The following is a 25,057-nucleotide window of genomic DNA, read 5'->3' on the forward strand; positions in this document are numbered from 1 at the left end:
TAGAGGAACGCGCACGGGCGCTAAAGGTTCGTGCTCGGGGCTAGAGACGCAGCGAAGCTGGAAGCCCACGGGAACCACCGGGCCACCGCAGGATGCACGATGCCCGCGTGCCTGGGGATCCTCTGCTGAGCTGTGAGAAACCGCTGAGGAAAACTCCCATGGCTTCTTGGTCTGTCAGCCAAGTACAGAGGTCACTGATATCTCACCCGCCATTGACTGAAATAGGAGCTCACAGGTGCCAGCACACGGAAAGTATTTTCTTCTGTGCGATAACAGCGGCCGCTCCCTGTAGCTGGGTACCCTGCGGCCGCCCGGCGCCGGAGCATCCCGCTCCTCCATTTGCCAGTTCCAGAGGATGAGGACCAGAGCGTGCCCTTGCGATTTCTGGGTGTGCAGGACTCATCCCACTGCCTCTGCTCGCCTGCAGCCGTGTGCCTTAAGGGCACGACGCTGCGCTTGCTTCCCTGTGTAGCCGCCAGTTTTCAGAAAAGTTGTGGGAACTTTGTGAACGCTGCTTCTCGGATTGGGCAAATTCGAGTTCAAAAGTTTTGGAAGAAAGTACAGACAACCTCTTTCTTAAATACATACTGCAGGTGGTTTTGCGTGCTGATTTTAACCCACCCCCCCCCCCCCCCCCCGCTTTATAATACTGCTAATGAGATCAAGTAATACAAAAGTCTGTATCGGCATAAAATGACACTATAGTTAAAAAATGAACATTGATACACCTGTAACTAGCATCCAAAGCACTCTCAATTACGTTCTCGGGCACTAGTGCTGTGCGACACCTCTGCGTGCTGTTAATTGGCAACAAATAAAGTCAGTAAACGCAGAGCTCGGCATTCCTTATCCCCAGCCCTGCTGTCTACACGGTTTTTTACACCGGACAGTCCTTTGCTGATAAGAGTTCCACTAATTTATCTGGGTGATTTTAGGCGCGCACGGGATGAGGTTTAGGAGCCACAACCGCAAGCAGCCTTCCAAGCTGCTGTGCTGGGCAGCGCTGCTTCCCGAGCCGCCCTCCCTTCTCCACAGCGCAGCTACTGATTCCGCATGGCGAACCGAAAAGATGCCCAGCCTGACGAAAACACCTCCCGGCAGAAACGCAGCCCGTGGTTCCCGTGCGTCCCGGTGAAGGATCCCGCGGGCAGCATTCCCTCCCCGCTGAGCCCCCGTTCCCGCCGCGGTACTGAGGGCGGGCGGGAGGTGGCGTCCCGCAGGCATTAGGGACGGGGATCAGGGCTGGAACGGGGAAATCCTGCCGCATACAAGGCGGCTGGCAGCAAGAGCTCGCCCTCAGCCTCCTGCAGGGAAGGCCGGCTCTGGTGGCGGAGCGGCTCCCGCCCGGCCCGGGACACAGCCGGTTCTGGGACACAGCCGATCCCAGGACACAGCCCCTGCACGGGCACGGCCCGGTGCTTGGGACACAGCCCGATCCCAGGACACGGCCCGATCCCGGGACACAGCCCGTGCCCAGGACACAGCCCGATCCCGGGATACGGGCCGATCCCGGACCACAGCCCGTGCCCAGGACACGGCCCGATCCCGGACACAGCCCGTGCCCAGGACACGGCCCGATCCTGGGACAGCCGGCTCCAGCCCTGCTGGGCGGAAGCAGTTCCCGGACGCTTTTACGTCAGGCACTCGCCGGACACCCCGGCGCTCGCGCGGCGGTCAGGCACAACGGTGGACGTCCAAAACCGGGGTCTTGCCGACGGTCAGGGCCTCGCCTGCGCGGGCGAATGAGCTAAGAGCGCGCCGCGCACGCGCACGCCCCTCTCTTCCGGCGCTGACCATGGCGGACAAGGAGTGAGTCTCGTCCCGCCCGCCGCCATCCGCCGCCATCCGCGGCCGCCGCGCCGCCCGAGCCCTGCCCACACCGCCCCCGGGGCCGCCGCGCCTCCGCCGGGGCTGGGAGCGGTGGGAGGGAAAGGATCGGCGCGGCGGAGATGGAGCCGCCACGGGCCCGGCCCTTCCGCGGGCGGCGGCTGCGGCCACCGGCCTTTGGCGGGGTGGGGAGGGAGAGCGGGCCCCGAGCGCCGTCGCGGCCGGGAATGTGGGGCCGGGGCGGCGAGTTCCTCCGGGCTGGGCGGGCGAGCAGGGCTGTGCTGGGGCTGGAGCAGGGAGTGATTGTCCGCCGGGCGGGTGTAGGCGCTCGCCAGGGTGGTTGTGGCGCTATAACCCCAGTTCTGACAAATTTTGTAGTGCTTTAAGAGTTTAAAATCTCCTGGGCGAGGGGGAGAGGGGCACAAAGGGATGTTCAGGAAGCTCTGCCTGAAGTTGAGGAGGAACTTCTCTTCCGGACGGGTGACCACGCACTGGAACAGGGTGCCCAGAGGGGTTATGGAGTCTCCCTCACTGAGGGTGTTCAAAACCACATCTGGATGCTATCCTGTGCCATGTGCCAGGGACGGTCCTGCTTGAGCAGGGAGGTTGGACCAGGTGACCCACTGTGGTCCCTTCCAACATCACCCACTCTGTGACAGTCTGAGGAAGTGGAGAGTCCTGTCAGATAAATTTCACAGTACTGCCAAATAAGCTTTTCCTGTTCAAGCACTTGTTGAAATGTTCATTGATCAGAGAGAAGTTATCTTGAAATTACTTTGTTTTCTTACCAGTTGTAGCAAAGTAGGACAGGTCTTTGTAGTTATGGTTGTGTGCAGCTCTGGTTGGTCTGTCAGGGTTTCTTGTCTGGTACAAACTGCGAATGGTGCAGGTTCTGAACCAGGAAAGCACCCAGTTCAGTCCCAGGGAGCTGTCCTGGGATGCTGTCCCAGGCCTGGAACAGTGAGGATGGGGAAGATGCAGTGAAGTGGCTCAAGGTAGCAAGGCCTGCACACGTGTTATGTTTGAGAGTTTGGATGTTTGTCACATGTACTGTCATTGAGTTTCTTTCTCCCAGCTAAAAGCTTTTGTTTCTGCTCTCATTTAGAGTAAAGAAGGTGCCCTCTGTGCCCGATCTCTAGTTATGGTTGTGTGCAGCTCTGGTTGGTCTGTCAGGGTTTCTTGTCTGGTACAAACTGCGAATGGTGCAGGTTCTGAACCAGGAAAGCACCCAGTTCAGTCCCAGGGAGCTGTCCCGGGATGCTGTCCCAGGCCTGGAACAGTGAGGATGGGGAAGATGCAGTGAAGTGGCTCAAGGTAGCAAGGCCTGCACACGTGTTATGTTTGAGAGTTTGGATGTTTGTCACATGTACTGTCATTGAGTTTCTTTCTCCCAGCTAAAAGCTTTTGTTTCTGCTCTCATTTAGAGTAAAGAAGGTGCCCTCTGTGCCCGAGAGCCTGCTGAAGAAGCGGCAGGCCTATGCGGTCATGAAAGCCAAACGTCAGAAGAAGATTTTGGCTATAAAAAAGGTGAATACTCTCTGATCCCTTGACTCAGATTGTTTATCTGAATCAAGCTGCTGCTGCTACTGCTGATGTGATGCAGTACAGAAATTCAGTGTGTTGATATATTCTTAAAGTTTTGGACTAAAATAGGCTTTTAGTGGCTGATAACAAAGTTCTGGGCAGAGTTATGGGCAAAGTGTACAGCTGTCTGTAACATACGTGGGACAAGAGGTTACAGCCTTTTTGAGGGGCAGCTTTGTGTGTGATCAGAGAATCCTAGAATCCTGTAGGGAGTTGCAAGGGGCTTTAAAGATCCTTTAGCTCCAGCCCCTGTGCCATGACTGGGACACCTTCCACTCCTTCCACTAGACCTGGTTGCGCAAAGATCCAATCTAACGTGGCTTTCAGCACGGTTAGGGTTGGCCCATCCACAGCTGTCCCGGGCAGCCCGTTCCAGTGTCTCACTGTCTTCACAATACAGCATTTCTTCCTTATGTCTAACCTAAATTTTCCATCTTTCCATTTGTACCCATTACTCTTCATCACCACCGTGCTGATGAAGAGTCAGGAATGATGACATTGTTGCTGTCTAACAGCCTGCCAGGTTCTGTGGAGCGGCACTGAGGGTTGTTCTGAGCTGTGTGATACTGATCTGTGTGATAGTTCTAGAGTATGGCATGTTACTTGAAGGTGATTTTCATGTGTTAAAAAGCATTTTCTAACTTGAAGCAATTTCCAATTTATTGCAGTACCGCAAGGCACAAAGGAAGCTCATCTATGCGCGAGCCCAGGCTTACCACAAGGAGTACAGGCACATGTACAGGCAGGAGATCCGGATGGCCAGGATGGCCCGCAAAGCTGGCAATTACTACGTCCCAGCTGAGCCAAAACTGGCTTTTGTGATCAGGATAAGAGGGTAAGGTTGGGTACAGATACAAGCAATTTTATGTTCAGAAGTACTGGAGTTGGCTTTCCTGTTACCTCTCTGTTTTGAGGGTTTAAATGCATTAATAGGATAAGGCTTTCTACAAGTGGCTTGAGAAGTTGTTGGTAGATATTGTACATGCCCTTGAGGTGTATTTAATTAAGGGCTAAATCGTTTTGCTGGCTACTGTCTTCAGGAATCCCTGATTTTTAAGAAGACAAGGCTGAAAATACATGCAGTTATTCTTTCTCACCTTTAACTTGATAAAATTACATGCCCCTATTCCCAAACATTCTACTGAGCTGTTCCTCGAGTGTTTGTTTTGTTCTACTCTAGAAAAGTAAAAAAAAAAAAAAGTGTGATTGGAAGAATTATGTTCACGACAGGGCAAGGATAGTTTGAAATTGTTTCAGTATAAATACTTAGTTCTTTTCACAGAAATGGATGTTTTAACTTCATACTGAAATACATTACAATAGTAAGTTAATTTACTAAGCTTGCTTTGTGTAATTCATGAAATGTGTTTTCGTATGGGAGCAGTGCTATTGTGTTTTGGGGTTGTTTTTTAACCTGATACCCAGTGTTTCTGGGGTGTTGATAATTCAGGCTGTTCACTTTCTTCTCCAGTACCAATGGTGTCAGCCCTAAGGTTCGCAAGGTTCTGCAGCTTCTTCGCCTGCGGCAGATTTTTAACGGCACCTTTGTAAAACTCAACAAAGCCTCTATCAACATGTTGCGGATTGTTGAACCCTACATTGCCTGGGGGTGAGTGAAAGGCCCAAGGCCCAGTTATATCTAATCAGGGTGCAAGTGTTGACTGGGTTTTGCATTTTGCTATGCTGGACTTGCAGGGATTTTTTATCTTCTGTGTGCTTTCCCATCTTTGAATTGAAAGTGTGGTTAAGGCAGTGCTTTAAAGGTAATGGCTGCTAGGTATGATGGCACTCTCATACTGGTGTTCTTAGGAACTTGGTGTGAGATTTGCTTCTCTGTTGCTTTTGTGTTTACATGTGGGACACGCTGAAATGATCTTTAATTGTTTTGGTGTGGAAATCTAAGTCAGGGGTGTTAACGTTGCCCTGAAATGAGGCTTGCTAAGACTTAAAATTCTTTTTTCGAACGTGGCTGTTTTGTTTCAGTTACCCCAACCTGAAGTCCGTGCATGAGCTGATCTACAAGCGAGGTTACGGCAAGATCAACAAGCAGCGCATTGCTCTGACTGACAACCGCCTGATCCAGAAACGCCTTGGTAAATGCTGCTGAGCAAAACGGGGAGCCAGCTGTGTGTCTCAGGGTGATCAGTGCTGAGCTGGGCAACTGTCCTTAAGTATCACTGGAGTACTCTGGTGTTTACTTATGATCTCTGCTTCTGTCCTAATTGTTTAATACAAAGCAAGCTGGAACAAACTTCCATCATAAAGTATTGAAAACAGCTGTAAAGAATCAAATTTTAGCCTTTTAAATTTGTAATGTTAAATGTAACCTCCTTGACCTTTATGGGGTCAGTAGGTCTTTGAGTAAAGAAAAAGTGCTGTAGCATGAAAGAGTCATCATAGCTTTGAACTTTCAGACTTTATTATTAGACAGTTTCTCTTTGACTTTTGTGATCTGGTAAACAGACTTTCTGAACTTGCTGAAAGAACTAGGTAATGATTAGTATATTCAGTAAAAGCAGTTGGGATACGGGCTGTGGTGAACAGTTGGGATACGGGCTGCTCTGGGAAGCGCTCTTCTCTTGCAGTCATGCCAGAATTAGTGAAAGTAACCACTCAAGTCTTTCCCTTTTTTTGGCACTTGGATTTGCATTTTCCTTCAGATTAGGCTGTGTCGTGCATGTTTCTTTTCCTGTGCAGTAGCTAAGCATCCAAAAGGTACAGCTATTCTGTTGTGATCTCTTTTTAGCACTGTTTTACAAGAGTCAACTTGTAACATATTGCTCAAGACTCTGGAAAAGCATTAAGGAAACATGCTGTAGCATTTATTCAGCAGCCTAACTTAGTAGCTAGGGAGTTTCCCTGAGTTACACATTGCAGTAGTTTAGGTATATTTAACCTAGCTTTTCTCCAAGGAACAGTGTTTTCCTAAGATTCAGTGAGGGTTGTTTTTTGTTATTCCTCACTGCTGGCAGCAAATACTTAACAGTTGAAACTGATGACTCTTGCCAAGTGTGCCATCTAAATGTTGACTTGGCTGCAGCTAATCCATTTTAATTGGAAAAGTCAGTCATTCAGTTTCATGACATAGTAAGTGGTTTCTGACTTCCTGAAGTTTATCAAAATAAGCAGACATGACAGTAACAATGTGATAATTTTTAGTCTGTTATTGACCAGTGCCTCTGAAGTCTTTCTGAAAACTGTGTCTGAATTTTAGGAAAGCTTGGCATCATCTGCATGGAAGATGTGATCCATGAAATTTACACTGTTGGCAAGAACTTCAAAGTTGTGAACAACTTCCTTTGGCCCTTCAAGTTATCCTCTCCTCGGGGTGGAATGAAGAAGAAAACAATCCACTTTGTGGAAGGTGGGGATGCTGGTAACAGAGAAGACCAGATCAACAGACTCATAAGGAGAATGAACTAATGGTGAGATACTGCCCAAGGCTGTCAACTGTTCAGCTCTGCTCAGCTCTGCAGGCTGCTGGCATTTGTCAGACATTCAAGTTTAATAGATGCTCACTCGTTCTTGGGTGGTACCTACAGTATAAAGCTACTTGAACAATATAGTGTTCTGGTTTTATTTTTGAAGTCTTACTAAAGCTTAAACATTTACAAAGTTAAATTGTCAGTGTCACTGATACGTTTAGGAAACGCAAACATTACCAATAATTTGTTTTAAAGCCTTATTTGGTTTTATGTTGGGAAGTCTTAAGATCTTGGTTAAGACTTTTAAGCCTCATTAATAACCTGTTCATATGATTGAAATCTTGTGATTGCAAGTACTGTGTTTTTTTCAGGTTTTCTAGAAAGCCTGATTAGGACTGGTCTAAATTTTCAGATTGTTCAAGCTTCAGAATGATTCATTTAAAGCTTTCATGTATAGTGACCAAGGTGGTAATTTTGAAAGACTGATTTGCCCATTTGAGTAGTCTGTCCTTTAGAAATGAGAAGGTTTATTAATACTTAAAGTGATTTAACAGTGACTGCTGAGTCCTAAAGGTAGGACCTACTCCAAACAATGTCTTATCAATTGTTGTCACTGTGCTGTTCCTGCTTTGGTGAGAAGTCTCTGCCGTTCAAAGCCAACACTTTTTTCACAGTTCTTGTACTTCACTTTGCTTTTTAGTCATTCAGCTACCTTCAGTGTTGCCCATATCTTAGTTTCAGTCAAATATCTTTTTGGTTTGACAGGTATGCTAGAATTGAAGAAAACTTCATTGTCTTAAGGTGTTTGGAAAGGATCAAACAAAAACCTAATTTTCCCCCAACTAATTCCTCCAAAGTCAAAACGGCTTTTTTGGTTGGCTTGTTGGGACTTGATGTAGGGTTTTTGTTTGGTTGTTTTTTATGGGGTTCTGTTTTTTCTTTTAGATCAAATACGCAGTTTTCATGTGAATTTCTAGCTTCAGAGGATTGGTACATAAAAATGGGTAGTGCTGTGACTTTACAGTTTAAAACAGTTCCATTTGGGTGATTCAGAAATTAAATTTTCTGAAATTTGGAAATTAAAGTTTCTGAGTGGAAGGAAGTTTTGTGTTGTTTTGTTTTGCTGTTTTGGTTTTTTTTCCCCTCAAGTCTTTTAAAAATACTCTTATAGCCAAGGCACAGCACATTGAGCTCATTGGGGTCTGCTTTCTGTCCAAAGAGATAAAGGAGATCTAGGAAATACTTTCCATTTGATTGACAGCTTATTTCCTCAGTTCAAGCTCCTTGCACGTTGTGCTGTTATCTCCCATCTGTGAAGTTATCAGAGTTTTAAAGCACTGCTTACATGGCATGTGGAAATTCCAGCTTCAGGAAAATAGTTCCTTACTGGGGACAGTGTTCTTGAAAATCTTTTTAGCTCAACTATGGGAAAATGTTGGTAACTCTGAGAAGCAGAATTGCTGTAACGTTTGGTGCCTGGGGTGATGTTAAGTTACTCCCACTACTATTCTTGTAGAAATTTTGCTGCTGATGGCAGAAACTTGAAAGTTCAGTACTGGCAAATCTGTTCTTGAAGTTAGTGCATAGCCAAGGCTGAGGGGGACTGTGTGCTCCTGTGATTTCTGAGCATGATGCTGTTTTTAATGGAAACACTGCAGCTTTTCTGTCAGTGTAGATCCTTTCTCCTCTGTCTTCCCTGCTAAATGAAAAGACAGATGTATACTGTTAGTGTTGTTTTCAGGAGCCTTCCTAGAGATGGGAAGCTTCCAGTTCACTGTTGCAGTTGTAAATGCCTGAGACAGTGGTGTATTGGCAGAGAAACAAGGGATATGCATTCATCTGGTTGCTCCTGTTTTTCACTGGACTTGTAGCTCAGCATCCCATTGAAGTGCCATACATCAGAGCTTTACTTCATCTTTTAATTTGGGAAGTGACCTTGCAGTTTCTTATTTTATGCTTATAAGCATTTGTTATGCTTTTCCTGCAAACTAAATCTAAGGTAACTGATTGTTCTTGTCTCTTCAACTTTCTTTTCCTGCTGTTGTGAATAGAGTGCATGTTTAAAATTCAAGTAGCCTACATGTACAAAATATAAGAATGTTGTAGTTTCTACTGAGATCATGGGCAAACTAGAGTAATAGGTTCAGGTGACATGCTGGCAGTACTCTCCAGGTAATGTCATTGTGAAGGGCTGTGTATCTGAAGAAGAGTATTCCTCTTCCCTATAAGTAGATAGTTTCCTGCTGTTTCTCTTTATTTTTTCTTCTATTTGATGTTTATTTCTTAAGTGGTAGTATCAAGTGAATGAAAAAAAGACTTCCAGTACTGATTCCTTCGTATAGACTGGGAGGAAAGAGCATAGTACTGGAAAGCAAATATTGACAATCAGTATTGGCAACATACTGAATTTCATCAATTTTTCAAGCGAACTTTACAGGAACTGGACCCAAGTCAGCTTTTTTGCTTTCATATTTGTATGTAAACAGTCTCTGACATGAGCCAAAAATGAGAGTGCAGCAAAAGTTAGAATCTGCACAATGTCTTGGCATGTCTTTAAATGTCAAGTACAGGTATCAGTGGTTCAAGGTAGAAATGTTTATCCTGTTAGGTCTGGTAGTCAAAATCTCTGTTTTCAGTGAAGAGATGTTAATGTAGAAATTAGTTACTGTGTGTGAGACTACTGCAGTCTTAAATCCAGTGAAATAAAATAAATGTGTTTTCAGCCAAAATTACAAACTATAAACATGTATTAGTTTTTCATGTGGCTAGAGTTGTTTCAGATCTACATGTGCCTAATGATACCTTTTTCTTCTTTGCCTTGCAGGTAAAGATGCCCAGCTGCAATATTTCAAAGTCTGGTCTATTAATAAAACAATCTTGCACAAAACGTCTGTTTTCTTGATTGGTCTCTTTCTGAGATCCTCTTCAGAAGTGGCAGCGTTTGTGAGATTCATTCTAGAGTCACATGTTTCAAAGAGCCGTAGTTTGAATTAGCAGTAGGTGTGTGTATGTAGATACTGCTTAAACTTCATTTGGAGGAAGAAAATTTGGAATGATTTGTGCAGGTAACAGATGAGGTTTTGAGTTGCAACAACAAATGACAGACTGAGCTGTGTGCTGTTGTTGAGTGGGCAGGGTTCCTGCTTAGTTGTAGTGCACCAGAAAGCTGTGTGAAAATCTTGCTATGTAAAGAAGCAGCAAGTGTAAATCTGTTCTTAACATCTTAAGATCAGAGAATCATAGAGTGGCCTATGTTGGAAGGGGTCTCAAAGGTAAAATCTAGTTTCAATGCCCCTACCATGAACACCTTTCACTAAACCAGGCTGTTCAGAGCTCAGTCCAACCTGGCCTTGACCACTTCCAGGAACGGGGCATCCATAGCTTCTCTGGGCAGCCTGTTCCAGTGCCTCACCATCCTCACAGTAGATAATTTCTTCCTAAAATCTAATAAAATCTCTCAGGCTGAAGCCATTGCACCTTGTCTTGTCACTACATACCCTGGTAAAAAAGTCCCTCTCCATCTTTATTGTAGGCTCCCTTCAGGTACTGGAAGGCCACAATTAGGTCACCCTGAAGTTTTCTCTGGTTCTTTTAGCCGTTCCTCATGGGAGAGGTGCTGCATCCCCCTAATCTTCCTAATGACCCTCCTCCAACTGGTTGCTGTCTTTCCAGTACTGGGGACCTCTGAGCTGGATATTTACTTCTGGGTTGGAACATCTTCAGGTATTTTTTTTGCCAAGGAAAAAATACTTAATAGTAGTTTTTTTCCACATTCAACATAATCGCTCAGTTTAATGACATAATTTGTTTGCAGTATTAGACTGCAGATACTATAAAGTGGACAGAGCACAGTATTCATGAGGATATGAGCAGTTGCTGATAAATGCGTAGGTGTAGCAGAGAGCAGATTAGAAAGCCATGGACTGGTAAAACATGTAACCATTCAGATTGACTTCTCATCTTGCAAGCACTTTACTGGAGGAGTCTTAGCTTGCTGAGGCATTTGGTGCAAGAGATCAACAAGTTGTGTCTGCTCTGACTGAAATATTTTGGTTTTTTCAGGTCAGGTACAGGCAAGCTGCATTAAAACTACCAGTGAAGGATCTCCTTATAAAATTCACTATCATTGATTTTTATGACTATTTCTGCAAGGGCTTAGTTCTGCACTTCAATTTAAATAAAACTTAACAACAATGCTAGTTTATTAAAGTTTCTCAGAAGATAGTTTTTAAATAACATGGAAATTTATGATGGCAGCTTAACTAAAAATAGTTAATTGTGAATGTGTTTGGACATTGGCAGACGAGCTGTGTCAGTCACTGGTCAGTGTTTCTAGCTACTTGAACAACAGAGTTCTAAAACCAGATCTAATAATTCCCCTATTGTGAGCCAAGCTCCAAAATGTAAATACAAAAGTACCAACACCTTAGTCCATTTAAGCGAACTGCATTACATCAGAAAAATTTAGCATTTCCTTATAGCTGTTCAGTGCAAATAATGGGACTACATGCTTGAAAGAGGTTTAATGTGTGAATGAGTTTGAAACCATAAAAGTATTTTATTAGGCATCCTCATAAAGTGAGTGATGAGCTGTTTTACAAGGAAGAAAAGCATTTTTGTGAAGTTGCTGCATGAAGGAAAAAAATATTACGGTGAAAATTACAATAATCACTGCATAATTAATGGAATTGATTTTGTAAGAGTACAGTCTTACTTCAGTTTAGAATTGCACCAATAAGCAATGAATTTTGCATGTTGGGGGGACGTACCCAAGAAAATTCTGTTGACCTTGGTATCCCTGTTAATTTGTTTCAGTTGGTAGTGTGTTCACTACTTCCCTACAGCATTTTCACTTATTTTCCTCTGACTCACACACATGTTTTAGTATCTTAACAGACAAGCATTTTGTGAACATAATAAAGCCATACAAATGGATCACAGACATTGTGTGATAGGTATAGAGCATAAAATATTAGCTCTTTAAGTTAATCAGTTCTGTAGGACCTTGCTTGTCTGATAAGAGTGTCCTATAGATCCCAGATTTTGTTTAAAGGATACATTGTAAAGCATTAGTGAGAAGAAAGTTAATTTGGTTTTCTTGGTACTTAAGCAGCTCATTTTTCTTGCCTGTCTCTGAAATCCTCTTTCAGGTAACAGCTGCAAAATGTTAGTACAATGTGGAAACTAATACTAAAGTGTAGCTATGTTTGAGGCAGTAATTTGGTGTAATTGGTCACCTTTTATAGGATAGCTTTCAGGATTTTTGGTGCTGCTTTTCAGGCATTTCCCATAGTAGGCGTTTAGAGAAATAGCTCACAATCTTAGCTGATAGCTAAGGTTAGAATTTGCCCTAGAAATGTGGCACAGTCTACTTACTCAATGCATGCATTTTGGAGCATTTATGAGGCAATTTAAGTTTAAAATGTAGCAGACAAAGACAATCCCTAAACAAAAAATAATTCAGATCCTTTGTAACGTTCTATGATAAAGTTCAGGATCTTGGAAACATGTTGTTACTCCTTCACTGTCCATAACTGCCAGCTGCTGACACGTTCTGAAATAAAATTTCTGTGAACTCCTCTCCCCTTTCAGAATGACCAACATCTTCCTGTTAGTTCCTCAGAACTGAAGCCAGAAGCTTTACCTAATAGCTATTGGAGAAGCAACAGGAGACTGAAATGCTAACAACTCACAAATTTTTCAGGCATGCTAAGGTTTATACGCTTTACAGTTAATTGATATGCCTTTCTTTGCTGGTGTCCAGCTCATACAGCCTGTTTCACCATCACCAAGTGTAAAGTCATACATCTGGAAATGGAATGGGAGCCCATCCCAAGGATCAGCGTTTCGAGAGAAAGTTCGGAGACATGATGGATAGTCAGCTGAACATAAGCCCCCACTTGGCCAAATGCAATTCTTGGATGCATTAAAAAGAGAATATCAAATGGTATGGGGGAGGCAATACTACTTTTGTTCCAGTAGTGCTTACACAAGTGCCAAATGCAGTATCCAGTTCTTGTGCCAAAAATCAAGCACATGCCTTGTAATACTTGCAGCCCTTACTTTAAAGGCAGACATGGTTACAAAATGAGTATCTACCTATAATTGCCTCCATGAAGAAAAGTAGTTTGATAATAGAGAATTCTTTGATCTAACAAAGCTGTAATAGGATAAAATGTCTTGAAATTGAATCCAGATAAATGTTGGGCTTTAAGTGAACAATTTTAATGGAACATAATTAGACACTGGAACACTTAACCAGTGGTGTGCCAGATTCTTTGTTAGTGGTCATTTCTAAATAGAAACTTTGGGTTTTTCTTTCTTTGAAGTGTATGCTATATTTCTAAGTGATTTGTTGAGGGCAGTGCTGGTGCCTCTCTTGCTCAGCAGAAGTTACTAAATGCAGGCCCTTCAGGTACTTGAGAGATACAAGTTAGAGCCTGGTTTTAAGGGGTCTGGCCATGCAGAGTGACATTCAGAGTGGTTATTCAGAGTGTTACACACTTCATAAGGGAACTTGGACTACAAAGTCCAAGCATAGTGCACAAAGGGGTGAATCACCTAAACCTCAGCATAAGCAGGGCTCAGGAGAGAGATGGTAGGACTTCATATACCTCTATCAGCTTTGCTGCTTCTGTCTGAAATCCAGATTTGGCAGTTCTGTTCTATAGAACTGGGACCCATGTGCTGTTTCGAGAATTGAGTAGCGCTGTCCATGTTGAGGCCCCAGCAAGCAGAATGGTGTTTCTGCTTCATCCAACAGGTTTGCTTATACTTAGGCAATGGATTTGTTCAAACCATTCCTCCCATGTCCCATCTTCCAGAAGATTGTCCTTTCCACAGAGCTGTAGGTGAGAAAATCTCAGCATGTTGCTCCTTATTGAAGCTGCACCAAAAGTCTAAGGCAGGCAGAGGATCGAAGTTTTAGTTTAGATTAGGAAACTCCAGAGCAGACAGGTATGAATCTGAAAACAGTCAAGTTTAGAATATAACCAAATCTTAATCTCCCAAATCCCAAGCAAAATGTTCTGCTTAATTAGTTTTGTCAGGTCTAAATTGTGGTGACATTTTCTTTGTCTTCCTGGATCTTTTGCATGATTATGTTCAGGTCTCTTCTATAATGTTCCCATTCTTGGCATACTTGATTCTTTCTAAAAGCATTTGTAATACTCCAGACTATTCCAGGCATTTTAGATCCCTAAAACATGCAGGTTTAGATGTAAGTAAGCTTTTACATGTTGCAGTTTTTCATGAGTGAAAAGCCTGAGAAAGTACTGAGCTCTTGAAGTGCAAGTGCTAAGAACTAGGATGTTCAGAAACAATTTTCTACACATAGTTTTTTAGTCTGTCTATAGATGATCATACCAGCCGTTTCTAGCCTAACTGGTGAAAACGAAGTACTTGTGATCTTGGCCGTCTTGCAAATAAGAGCAAATTTTTGAAGTCCCAAGCTGCAAACAATATTCCCTGATTTATTTTTCTAAAGATTAAAAAATCTGCTTTTGCATTTTTTTTGCAGTCTGAATACTGCTAAGTATTTCTTCATATAAAATATTAATTGCAGAAAATATCTTTCATGATGAAACAAGTAGGTTGGAGGAAAACAACGAAAAATAAGGGCATGTGCAATCATAGGGCCATGGGGTGTACATGGGGAGGAAGTCACATGAAAAGTTAAGTAGAGGAGGAAAAGGGAGCAGAGGGAGGTGTAAGCAGCAGTGTAACTCTTCACTAGCTTAGCACTGTTTTGGCAGTCCAAAGGGGCTGTAAATCCAGTTTAACTAGCCAACATGCCACATGCTTTACATGCTTCCCATCCTGAGTTGCTCTGGCAGTCAGAGGCATGTTGTATAACTTAACCAGTCCTTGGAGTCTGCCTGGGGTGTTGGATGTCTCCTGGTGAGTGTGTGCTGCCCAGGCCCTGCAGCACTGTCATGGAGCTCTACCCGTGGCACATCTCCACTCCTGCTGCACTTTGTTAGGAGCTGTGCAAGGATTACCTCACTGACATATCTGATGGCAGCTGTTATCCACAATATTATGCTCTTTATTGCACCATAAAATCCAATTGAAGATTTCAAGTCCTGATCATTCCAAATATCTCATGACTAGAATAACACAGTAGTACCTCATAATTTCAGCACAATGCTTATTTAATTTTTTGATACTAATACTGTATCTCACGTCTTTATTACAAGGCCTCCAAGATAAAAAGAAATAAGATACAATGAGCCAAGACAAGTAGGAAAATGGGATTCAAGGAAGGCTCTAGGCATACCTGGTTTTAGCTTGGAAAACAGATAGACTCTATCTTCTTTTGCTAGCTATTATTTAACAACTGAACTGTAAGAGAACATGTTTAACTAGTAATACTGGCCTTTTTTTTTGGTGTGTCAATCCTAATTTTCTAATTTTAAGCACTCTTTTTTAACCTGAAATGCTTTTTAAAAATTTTGATATTCCCTCCCACTTCTGAAATACAGTAGGTGAGGCTTTTCTTTACACGAATGGTCTCCTGATATACACTTGCACGCATGCTTTGTGGGAGAAGCCATCAGAATTGAAAGTGCATAATCATAGAATCATAGAGTAGTATCCTGAGGTGGAAGGGAACGGCAAGGATCACTAATTCTGACTCCTGCACAGCACCATCTCCCAGAACCACCATGTGCCCAAGAGCACTGTCCAAACACTTCTTGAACTCTGCCAGGCTGGTGCTGTGACCACTTCCCTGGGAACCTGTTCCAGTGCCCAACCACCCTCTGGGTAAAGAAACTTTTTGTAATTTTGAACCTAAACCTCCCCTGACACAACTACAGGACATTCCCTCAGGTCCTGTCACTGGTCACCACAGAGGAGAGATCAATGCCTGCCCCTCCTTTTCCCCTCATGAGGAAGTTGTAACTGCAATGAAGTTGTTTGTGTATATTCAGAAATTTTCTGTGACTGAGATGGGTTCAAATTCACAAGTATAATTCTGCAGTAAAAATTACCCACACTTCTGACAAATTGAGTTTTTCTGAGTAATGGCTATGCTTTCTTTTGAAGTCAGCATTACGTATGGTTCGAATTATCCTACTGGCTTGAGTAGCTTTTGGTCTATAGACATCTATCATGGATGTTAAATAAATTTAGACTTGATCTAAATACAGAGATTCCTTGCCCTGCCAAAATGTGCTTTACTCTGGAGAGAGTAAATTTTAAGAGTAAGAGAATTTTAGGAGACAATTTTGGCTGCAGTAGTCCTGCAGGACTGAGCTTGTAGTAATGCTTTAAATTCCAGCTTGGGTACCTATCTGTAAAGGGAACTGTGTCCAGGTCTTAGCCAGGGGTTTTTAGCTGCAGTGAGAGTTGGTCTGGACCAGCAGAGGGGAAATATTCCTGGACTGCTCCCTCTTAGCTCTGCTCTTTTTTGTTTGTTCAAATGAACAAGACCCTCTTTTGATCATCACTCACTACTTGTTTTTTTTTTTAACTTAAATTCCTACAGGTTCTATCCTTGTGTTTTGTGAAAAGCTATGAAAAAAAACCCAGGGTATGAAAATGAAATAACACTTTAATTTCTATCTCTTCCCTTAACATGTTATTTTAAACCAAGCCCAATTATTCTTCCCTATACAAGTAATATAGATTTACAATTTGTTTTGTCAGAGTAACAAGCAAAGACCCGAGATAAATTTGCAGAGCTTTTGTTCTGGATGATGTACCAGCACTTTCTGGAAGACTTGTACTGAAGAATCTATAAACTAAAATAAGCAGAGCTTGTAAATCAAGTGATAGCACATACATGTTATCTTCAAAATACAATCTTAGTGAATCATGTTACATTAAAAACATTGACATGCAGTTAGACTTAAATCCACTTTTTGCTGAATGCCTTGATTACTACTGGTTTTGTTCACTCCCTTGTCACTTTCTTTTTTGCTTTCACAAAGCATGCATGATTGAGCAAAATAAGTTATTTTTGCCTCAGTTCTACTTTTTCAGAATGCAAATTTTGATTATTGTGTTTGATTCTTGTGTTTCTTCTCATGTTTTCAATCTGAGTCTTCCTGAACTAAAATTTCACAATAGGAATGAACTTCTCCTAACTGTTGCTCAGAAGCTGAACTTTTGAAATGAATATTTTTTTTCAATGTTAAGCTGTTACTTCTGAAATAAACCAAATAAATACATTCAGTTTTTCTTCCTATTTTTATGTGATTTTTTTAACAGTATAGATAAAGGTGGGTGGGTAACAGTTGTCCTACATGGGAAATGGGCATAAATTTGTAGACAAAGTCCATGTGTCCCTGAAGAAAAACAGGTTATTTCTCTGTCTGGGATTCAGGATGATTAAATTCTTCCTCCACGGATTATTTTTCCCAAGGGCTCCTGTTACTTAGCCATCTGCAATGTCTACTCTTGAGGTGCTGAACTTAAACCTGTGTCTTTGTAGTACCGAAGTGCTATGAGTTGCTTCTGGGTCTTTAAGACCTTCAGGACCCTATGGAGATGCAAAAGTTGGTGGTGGTGACAGCTCTATCAGACAGAAAGGCTCCTGCAGTAACATGCTGTGGAAATGTTCCTCCTGGTAACACCCTTGTACAAAGTTACACATAGCTGAGGGCTATTGCTCTAGTGTGTTGAAACCATTTTGTTTTAAGCAATTGTGCTTAAACTGGAGTCCAACAATACTACTATTTGTTACATGAAATTTCATTAGAATTGCATCCAGAGCAGGCCTCAGTTGGGAAGAGAAAATAGCCCCCAGTCCAAAAGCTGCCCATTATCCATCTGGAGCCTTCACAAGTGAAGTACAGATCCTGTAATCAATTTATGTTTTGGATGCTGATGAATATGAAGTAACAGAGCACATGTCAAGCTACAACCTCTGACAAAGGTTTGGTCACTTTCTGAAAGTTCACTGAGAAAGAACAAGGCCCTTTCGTGGGGTCTGCATTCTAGGAATGGCTGGGAAAGGCAGGGCACGTGGTTTAGAAGAAAGTAATAACCTAAATATCAAAAATAGTTGTAGGTACTCAACACCACGTACCTTCTGGTCACTTACACAAAGCCTGTGGGGACATGGCAGGTGATTGTACCACAGTCAGTTTGTAAATGAATCTCTAGATGGAGCCAAAACAGATCTCATGCCTGACTGTTGCAGACAAATGATTTTTTCTACTGAAGGCTTACAGCTATGAGAAAACATTCAATTCCATACCAGATCTTTGTATCCACCTGTAAATTACTGAAGTTTCTTACTTTTTTTTTTTTTTATTTTTTTTTTTTTTTTTTTAGGGCTTAAAGCCTAAAGAATTGCAGTGCTAGTAGTCTAAAAAATTGCACATCAGTACATTTTACTACATATTCTTCACAAGTGCTTCCATTACATACATAAAATCAGTAGGAAAATCTTATGATGCATCCTGCAATATTTGCCTGCACATTAATGGTTTTCTGAATTGTCAGCTTTGATAAGTGCTAGTCACACATATTCCCGTTTGGTGCTGTGTTTGTGGTGTGACATCTGTTTTGCCTGTCGTTTACTAGCCCACTGTTTTAGAAAAGAATTTACCAGCTTTGTTATATGTGGTGGCTTAAGAATCTCAACACTGTTCTTATCTGTGGTATCTATTGATAGGTTAGGACAGAACAATGCTTAAAACCCTGTTTTCCTTGAGAAAAGAAATTGCAGACTGCAAATATAACATTGAAGGAAAAGAACCCCTGGCCAGTTTTATGTGTTATTCTTGATTATTTTCATAAGTAGACCATATAATAATAATGAACTCTTTATAGTTGTGTTTCCTTTCATTTTTGCCTCATAAAACTTCATAAAGGTGTGTGATTTTACAGGCTTCCAGTGGTAACTGATGTATGTAAAAGGGTAGGAAAGCACTTATGTTAAAACTGACCAAATTAAAACTTGGTAGGTCCTTTTCAGCACAGAGCCTCCTCTATCCTGCTGTTTCTCTGGAGCTAAAGGTAGCTGAACTATGGGACATGGCAAGTTTGGTCCACACTGGATTAAATTAAGAGATAACTACAGCTCTCAAATATATAGCTTTTTGCAGTGTCTGTGAAAAACTGCTTAGATTGCATGATCTCAGGTTCATGAGATAATTGCAGCCTCACAGTTGCTTACTTCCTTGGCAAAAAAATAAGATCCCAGCAGTTACTGTGCTCACAGGTGCTGCAGAATACCCAGTGAAGCAAATTGAGAACCATGAGCTTTGCCTTGTGTGGAATTCATCTTGCACAAATCCTCAAAAGATTCAACTATGTAACACTTAGTTGCTCAGCCAAAAGTCCCACACTGCGTCATTTTATTTCTGACTTCACTGCACAAGATAATTCCTCTTTGCAGAGAGTATTAGAGGCTGAGTGACCCAGAAACTTTTTGCCCCTAATAGTGGAGGATCTTTGCTAATATCATGGCACAGACTGATAGAAGAACTGCAAGCATGTCCATCTCTTTGCAGACTCAGTTTCAGGGCAGTAACTGCCTTTACTCAATGTGTCACTTATGAAAAGTGTCCATTAGGCACAAAATTATGGGAACTTTGTGAAGGTAATAAACCCACAGTCTGTTACAGTGACTTATTCCTATCATAGTGACCTGCAAAGTGAGATTGAGGTAGATCTGGTTAACATATGCAGAGAGTGGTTTTACCATTATGAATATGGATAACTGTACTAGGTGATATGGCAGCTCTATTTCTACCATGGCATTCCTTTATGGTCCCTGGCAAAGCACTAAGAGACAGATAAACATTCACCAGTGAAATGTCAAAGAGTAGAACTTTTATCTCAGAGCAACAATGAAATGTGATTTATGTGAACAGAAGAGTGTGCTCTGTAGTGACAAGGAGATAACTTTAAAGTAAATGAGAACTTGGATAACTAATAGAGATGAATAATGAAAAAAATAGTTTGGAAGGAAGCTCTTGAAGTCAATCATCTGCTTAAAGTATAGTAACTTAGATCAAGCTGTTCAGAGCACTGAGTTTTGAAATTCTCCTGGGATGGAAATTATACATGATTTCTTTCTACATGATACCCAATTATTCTCACATAACTAATTTTCCCTCTTGCAATATGGCTGTTGCCTCTTCTTCCTTTGCTGTGCTGTGATGATGGAGTCTGTATCCATTCTCTAAGCTCTTTTTAAGTACCTTGAGTGTGCACCTCTCTTTCTTCTCCTTTAGTGTTTTCCACGAGCTAAACAGACCTGGTTCCTTCAGTCTCTGCCAATATATGCCCATGGCATGGGGGCTGGAGCTAAATGATCTGTAAGGTTCTTTCCAGTCCAAACCATTCTGTGATTCTATGATACTATGTTCCATCTTCCTGAATTACCTTAGTAGTCCTCTAGATTTCCTTTTGTGCTGGCATATCTACTGGAAGGTCCCAAACTCAGCACAGTACTCCAGATGTAGCTTCCTCAGTGCTAGGTAAAGAGAAATAACCTCTTTCTTCAGCCTGCTTGCCATGCTCTGGCTAACACTGATCAGTGTGCAGTCAGCCTTCACCATTGCAGGGGCTCATGTCCACCAGGAATCACCTCTTTTTTACTAGACAAAACAACATACACGGCCTTTTCCTTGCCCACTAAGTGGGTCACCTGGTCACAGCAGGAGGTCAGCAGCAGGACCTGCCTTTCGTAAACAGATCCCATTCAGCCCCACAGACCTGTGTGTGTGATATAGCAGGGTGCTGACCATTTTCCCATGGTTTATGGAAGCATCTTTCTGCTCTCCTGTCCTCCCGCTCAGAGGGTTGAGTCCCCCGGGGACAACTGGTCCTATTACTCCTCCATCCACAATGTAGGGCTTGGAATCTTGTCTCTCTTTACAAATGCCCTTTCTCCTGCTCATCCTCTCTGATGCTGCTGTATGCTCAGCTCCTCTGTTGCTCCTTCAGCTCGTTGCTCATCTTGTGACTTCCAGCAGCTAACAGTGCTGAATGTGTGAAGCACACACTGCAGACAGTCACCTCACACCCATAGCTCAGCTGCCTCCTGTTGTGAATTGTGTGGGTCCTTATAACATGACTGCATGCACTGGCTTGCCATTGTCTGCCACAGGGACCTCAGAATTCTGTGCTGTGGCCTTCCTGCTCCTTTTCCCCATGTCTTCTCTTCTCAGCCCTCTAGGCTGTTTGTAGCCCTTGTCTCTAGGCACAAACAGAGTTTGTGGAGGCAAGGACTCTGGTTTCAGAATTCCCGTGTTTTAAGATACTGCTTATCTTACTGTGTAAGAGACAGGGATCCTGGGAGAGAAAAATGCATCAGCTCATACTACTATGAAGAACTGAATTCCACTGTATTTAATGATTGCAACTGTGTGTTTCCTAATTTTCTATGTACCTGCCTGGACATCTCAGGCTATTACTTACAAAAGCCTTGAGAACTTGCAGTAAGAGTAATGGGATCTACATTTTTGCATATTAAGGGCTACTCATTGCAAGTGCCTTGAAAAACCAGATCGAGCCTCAGATTAGGCAACCAAAATCAACAGGTATTTTGAAATGTACCCTTTTGTGTGGAACAGCCCCTCTTTTACAACAACGGTGAAATAATTCACTTTGTGGAACACATGCATGCACTGTAGTAAGAAAAACTCCTAAGAGAATTCATAGCTCTGTCTTCAAAACAATATGTATTAAATCATTTGGAGGGCCACACACTGAGTATCAAAGGGAAACCAGTACTGGATTATTGTTCATTAAGTGAGCATCGTTCATCTGATGCACCAAAGGAAGCAGGAGTGCTGCCGAATAAAAAGCCTGTGGCTATATACTGACACTGCAGCTTAGTCCAGGGTCAGTGAAGGAAGAACATGACTTCCATTATGTAAATTCTGGTATTAGTACACTATGGAGAGTTTATGCTAGATGTAGGCTTCCCACCACAGTTAATCATAGGAAAGACTTTGCCTTTTTTGCTGAATGCACACCAACCCCAGGATGTTTTACACCACTTCCTCAATATACAGCACAACAACACTGCACTGTTGCTTTTTTAGTTACACCACTAATTGTTTAACAGCCCTCCCTGCCCACCACCCACTCATTTTTCAATCCTTCGTGCATTAATGACCTTAATTGATCTCAGGAACATGATGACAGTGACAAGAACATAACTATTGAAAATAAGTCAGTAAGATCATCAGGCTTGTCAGCTGGAGGAGATCCTGGCTTTTTGGGATTTCCACAAATCCTGGAATTTGTGACTTTGTGTCTGTCAAATTCAGTTACTTTTGTGAGACTGAAAGCCTAAATTAAAATTTTCTGCTTTGCTGCCTATTTCTGAATGGTTACATTTTCATCATAGTCATCACCTTTCTCTAACTTGAGTCAATTTCAGTTATCTGTCCAGGATGAAAGATAGAAAAAGGAGGGAATGATGACAGTTAGCAAGCTGCGACATATCCACTGAAACATCTTGGCTACCAAAAAGCCAGCATCTTCTCCAGCAGATGATCCTGCTTCTGAGCCTTCATCTTCCACCCCATATACACTGTCCTTGTGCATTTAAATTGTACTTAAGTCGCTGTACGCATCTTCATTCTATTACCTGCATTCTTATGGTGAAACCTGCTTTGCATTCTGCTGACTTGCTAAGAGCAATGATTCATTGAAGTCAGCCTTTTCTACCAGGAGGAAGCAGAACAAACTATATCAGGAATAGAAACCCAGTTTAGATTGTATGTTTTTATTTAATGGATTCATAACAAGCTCAAGACAGGGAGTGAATTTCCATGCTCATATCAGGTATCCAGCTATTACAAGGAGTACTACAAAGACTCATGAATCCAGGTTTCCTTTAGCAGTCAAAATCATGGTGCTAGCTCCCTGTCATATGGGATAAAAGATTCACATAAATTTGAATATCTCTTTCTGAAGTAGAGGAATATGTTATTTTGGGACACAAAAGTACAAGTAGGAGAAGTCACTTCCCATCATCTTCATACCACATGTTCCTGGAGAACTCAATATTTGTAATAATTTTTTTTTCTCCTATCCATGTTTACACAGGGGAAACATAATTAGAGGTTAGGATAAAAAGGCTGTAAGAAAGCAAAACAATCCAGCAAAGAATTAGTAATTCTGCTGTATTTCTTGTTCCAAAAAACAAATAACTATTCTTTACTGATGTTGCACCACAGGAAGGGTGCAAGAGCAACAACACAGATCTTGGGCTGATGTCATTGTTTTCCATGACAATAGCTTCTTGAGGTAGTCTCTTTAGTAGTCAGGTCTTATTGCAAGATCTCATCTATTACTGGTGAGAAAGAAAAGAGAACACCCACAGACACTCTCTTCTGGGAAGTGGGCAAAATGATGGTCTGGTTTTCTTCCAACAAATAAACTAACAGCAGCTAGATTTCAGTCTGCTGTAGAGATTTCTCACAGGCAGATTGTCCCTCAGTGGAATCAGGTTAACTCTTTTTGCTTGTTCAGTGTTTTCTTTTAAAAACTGCATCACTTTACACAGGAAATGTTTGGTATTTACAAAATCCTTCCTAAAAGGAATGTTTTAAGGCTTTTTAGCTATAGGATTCAAAAATATTTCAAGTAGTGTTCAATTCAAATGGAAGGTGAACAATTCTTAAAAAAAAAAAAAGGTTACAATTAAAACTTTTTTCCAATTAAGTGATTTGAATTTAAAAGAAACCTGGACAACACTAATCTTTGACAGAACACCCCTCTCAGGAATGCAAAAGCTGATGTCCTTCCCCACTGTCAGAAAGACCAAACCAAAGCAGTTCAGGAAGGTTTGTCATGAGATCATCATCCAAATACACTTTCACTAAAGCTCCTCCATCTTGAGTATCCCCTCCCTCCTATACTAAACTTGGGACTGAAAATTTTGAAGTTTCTTTTTTTTCTACCTTTCCTCCTTTCACTCTCGCTTCTCTCTCTTTATTGACATAATTCACAAGACTTGAACAGAACTTTGAAGAACATTGTTTTGGTGTGTTTCTAAAGCACTTTCACTGTTTCAGTCATCCAACTAAATCTAAATGCTGTTGCCAGTTATTTATTTGTGAATAACTCAAACCAGAATGATTCAGCTCATACAGCTGGCACGGATTCAGGAAAACCAATAGGCTGAACTTGATCAGATTTTTATCAGTTAAAATGTATTGAGCGTTTTAAACATAAAAAAATATTGCCTAATAAAGGTCAATGCAAAAGCCCATGTAATGACAAGAAAAAGTTATTTTTGGATACTAATGTATTGTCTAACAATTCCTTATTTTCCTTGTTTAGCAAAAACCAGAAGAGGCATGCCACAGCACTTATGCATGAAACTAGAGCTAGTGCTCTTTAAACAAAAGAATCAGCATGAGAGCTCTGAGCATGTTCTAAAACGAAAATCATTAAAAATGTTGTTGGTATCTTAAATATTTATTTTAAGGCTGAACCTAATTCTAGCCTTCAGAGACATGAGACTGTTTACCAAATAAGGCATAAGATTGCTTTGTTTCATTGAGATAAGCCATTTATTTCAATATTATTTAATGGTAATGCAATCAACCAAAACTTGACATATTTGGAACCAGCTGTTCTGAGTTAGAGTCTGCAATTTTCCAGATTCCAGCAAGAAAGTTAGGAACAAAATTATGTTGTTTTGGTTTATTTTTTTTTCTGTATTGTCTATTCTGATTACAGACTAGCAACTATGTGAGTTAAAAAGCCACCAGATTTTAATAATGCCAAACCACTCAATCGGCAGCATTAAAAATACCATTTTATGAATCAAATTTGATCTATCAGTCGAAACCAAACTCTACAAAGACTCATCCAAATAATTATGAAACAGGCCTTTACAAGAATTAAATAAATTGGTTCTGCTGAAATGACCAAGAAAAATATCTAGGTGTTCAGGCCCTGGTAAAGGCTTTGGATATTTCAGCTGTGGGAGCAAGGAAAAGCTTTCCACCTTATCTCAGCTAACATGCTAAAGAGATAAGTATTTTCCTGGGTAGTCAGGATTTTAAAAATAGTTTAGGGATGATTATGCAATAGTGCTCAGATATTTGTATCCTAGAAATTCTAGGAAGGATTCCTAGAAAAAAGTTCTTTGTCCTAGGGAACAGCCAAAGAGCCCAGTGCAGGGCAGAATGTTAAGTGCAACCAGCTGCAATCCCTGGTTCAGGGAGCTCTGCCACAGGCATCAGAACTGCTGGACTGATATTTCAAACAAAGTGAAGTCACAGAGTAGAGAA

General features: G+C 41.8%; 1 protein-coding gene across 1 annotated transcript; it reads left to right on the forward strand.

The window, feature by feature from the left end:
• Window positions 1-1,688: 1,688 nt before the first annotated feature.
• On the forward strand, window positions 1,689-9,723 carry RPL7 (ribosomal protein L7). Its single transcript, XM_041464416.1, has 7 exons — window positions 1,689-1,809; window positions 3,252-3,354; window positions 4,080-4,246; window positions 4,883-5,020; window positions 5,395-5,504; window positions 6,626-6,836; window positions 9,661-9,723. Exons 1-6 carry the CDS (start codon window positions 1,796-1,798, stop codon window positions 6,832-6,834), a joined length of 741 nt encoding a protein of 246 aa, XP_041320350.1. The 5' UTR covers window positions 1,689-1,795; the 3' UTR covers window positions 6,835-6,836; window positions 9,661-9,723.
• Window positions 9,724-25,057: the final 15,334 nt, after the last annotated feature.

Source organism: Pyrgilauda ruficollis, unplaced genomic scaffold (assembly GCF_017590135.1).
Source record: "Pyrgilauda ruficollis isolate IOZ18807 unplaced genomic scaffold, ASM1759013v1 scaffold18, whole genome shotgun sequence".
NCBI classification, from domain to species: domain Eukaryota; kingdom Metazoa; phylum Chordata; class Aves; order Passeriformes; family Passeridae; genus Pyrgilauda; species Pyrgilauda ruficollis.

Excerpts from the sequence above, each read along its gene's own strand:
- RPL7 (XM_041464416.1), top strand. Across the intron at positions 3,355-4,079 it reads AGATTTTGGCTATAAAAAAG|TACCGCAAGGCACAAAGGAA; the intron begins GTGAATACTCTC and ends AATTTATTGCAG. Across the intron at positions 5,505-6,625 it reads CCTGATCCAGAAACGCCTTG|GAAAGCTTGGCATCATCTGC; the intron begins GTAAATGCTGCT and ends TCTGAATTTTAG.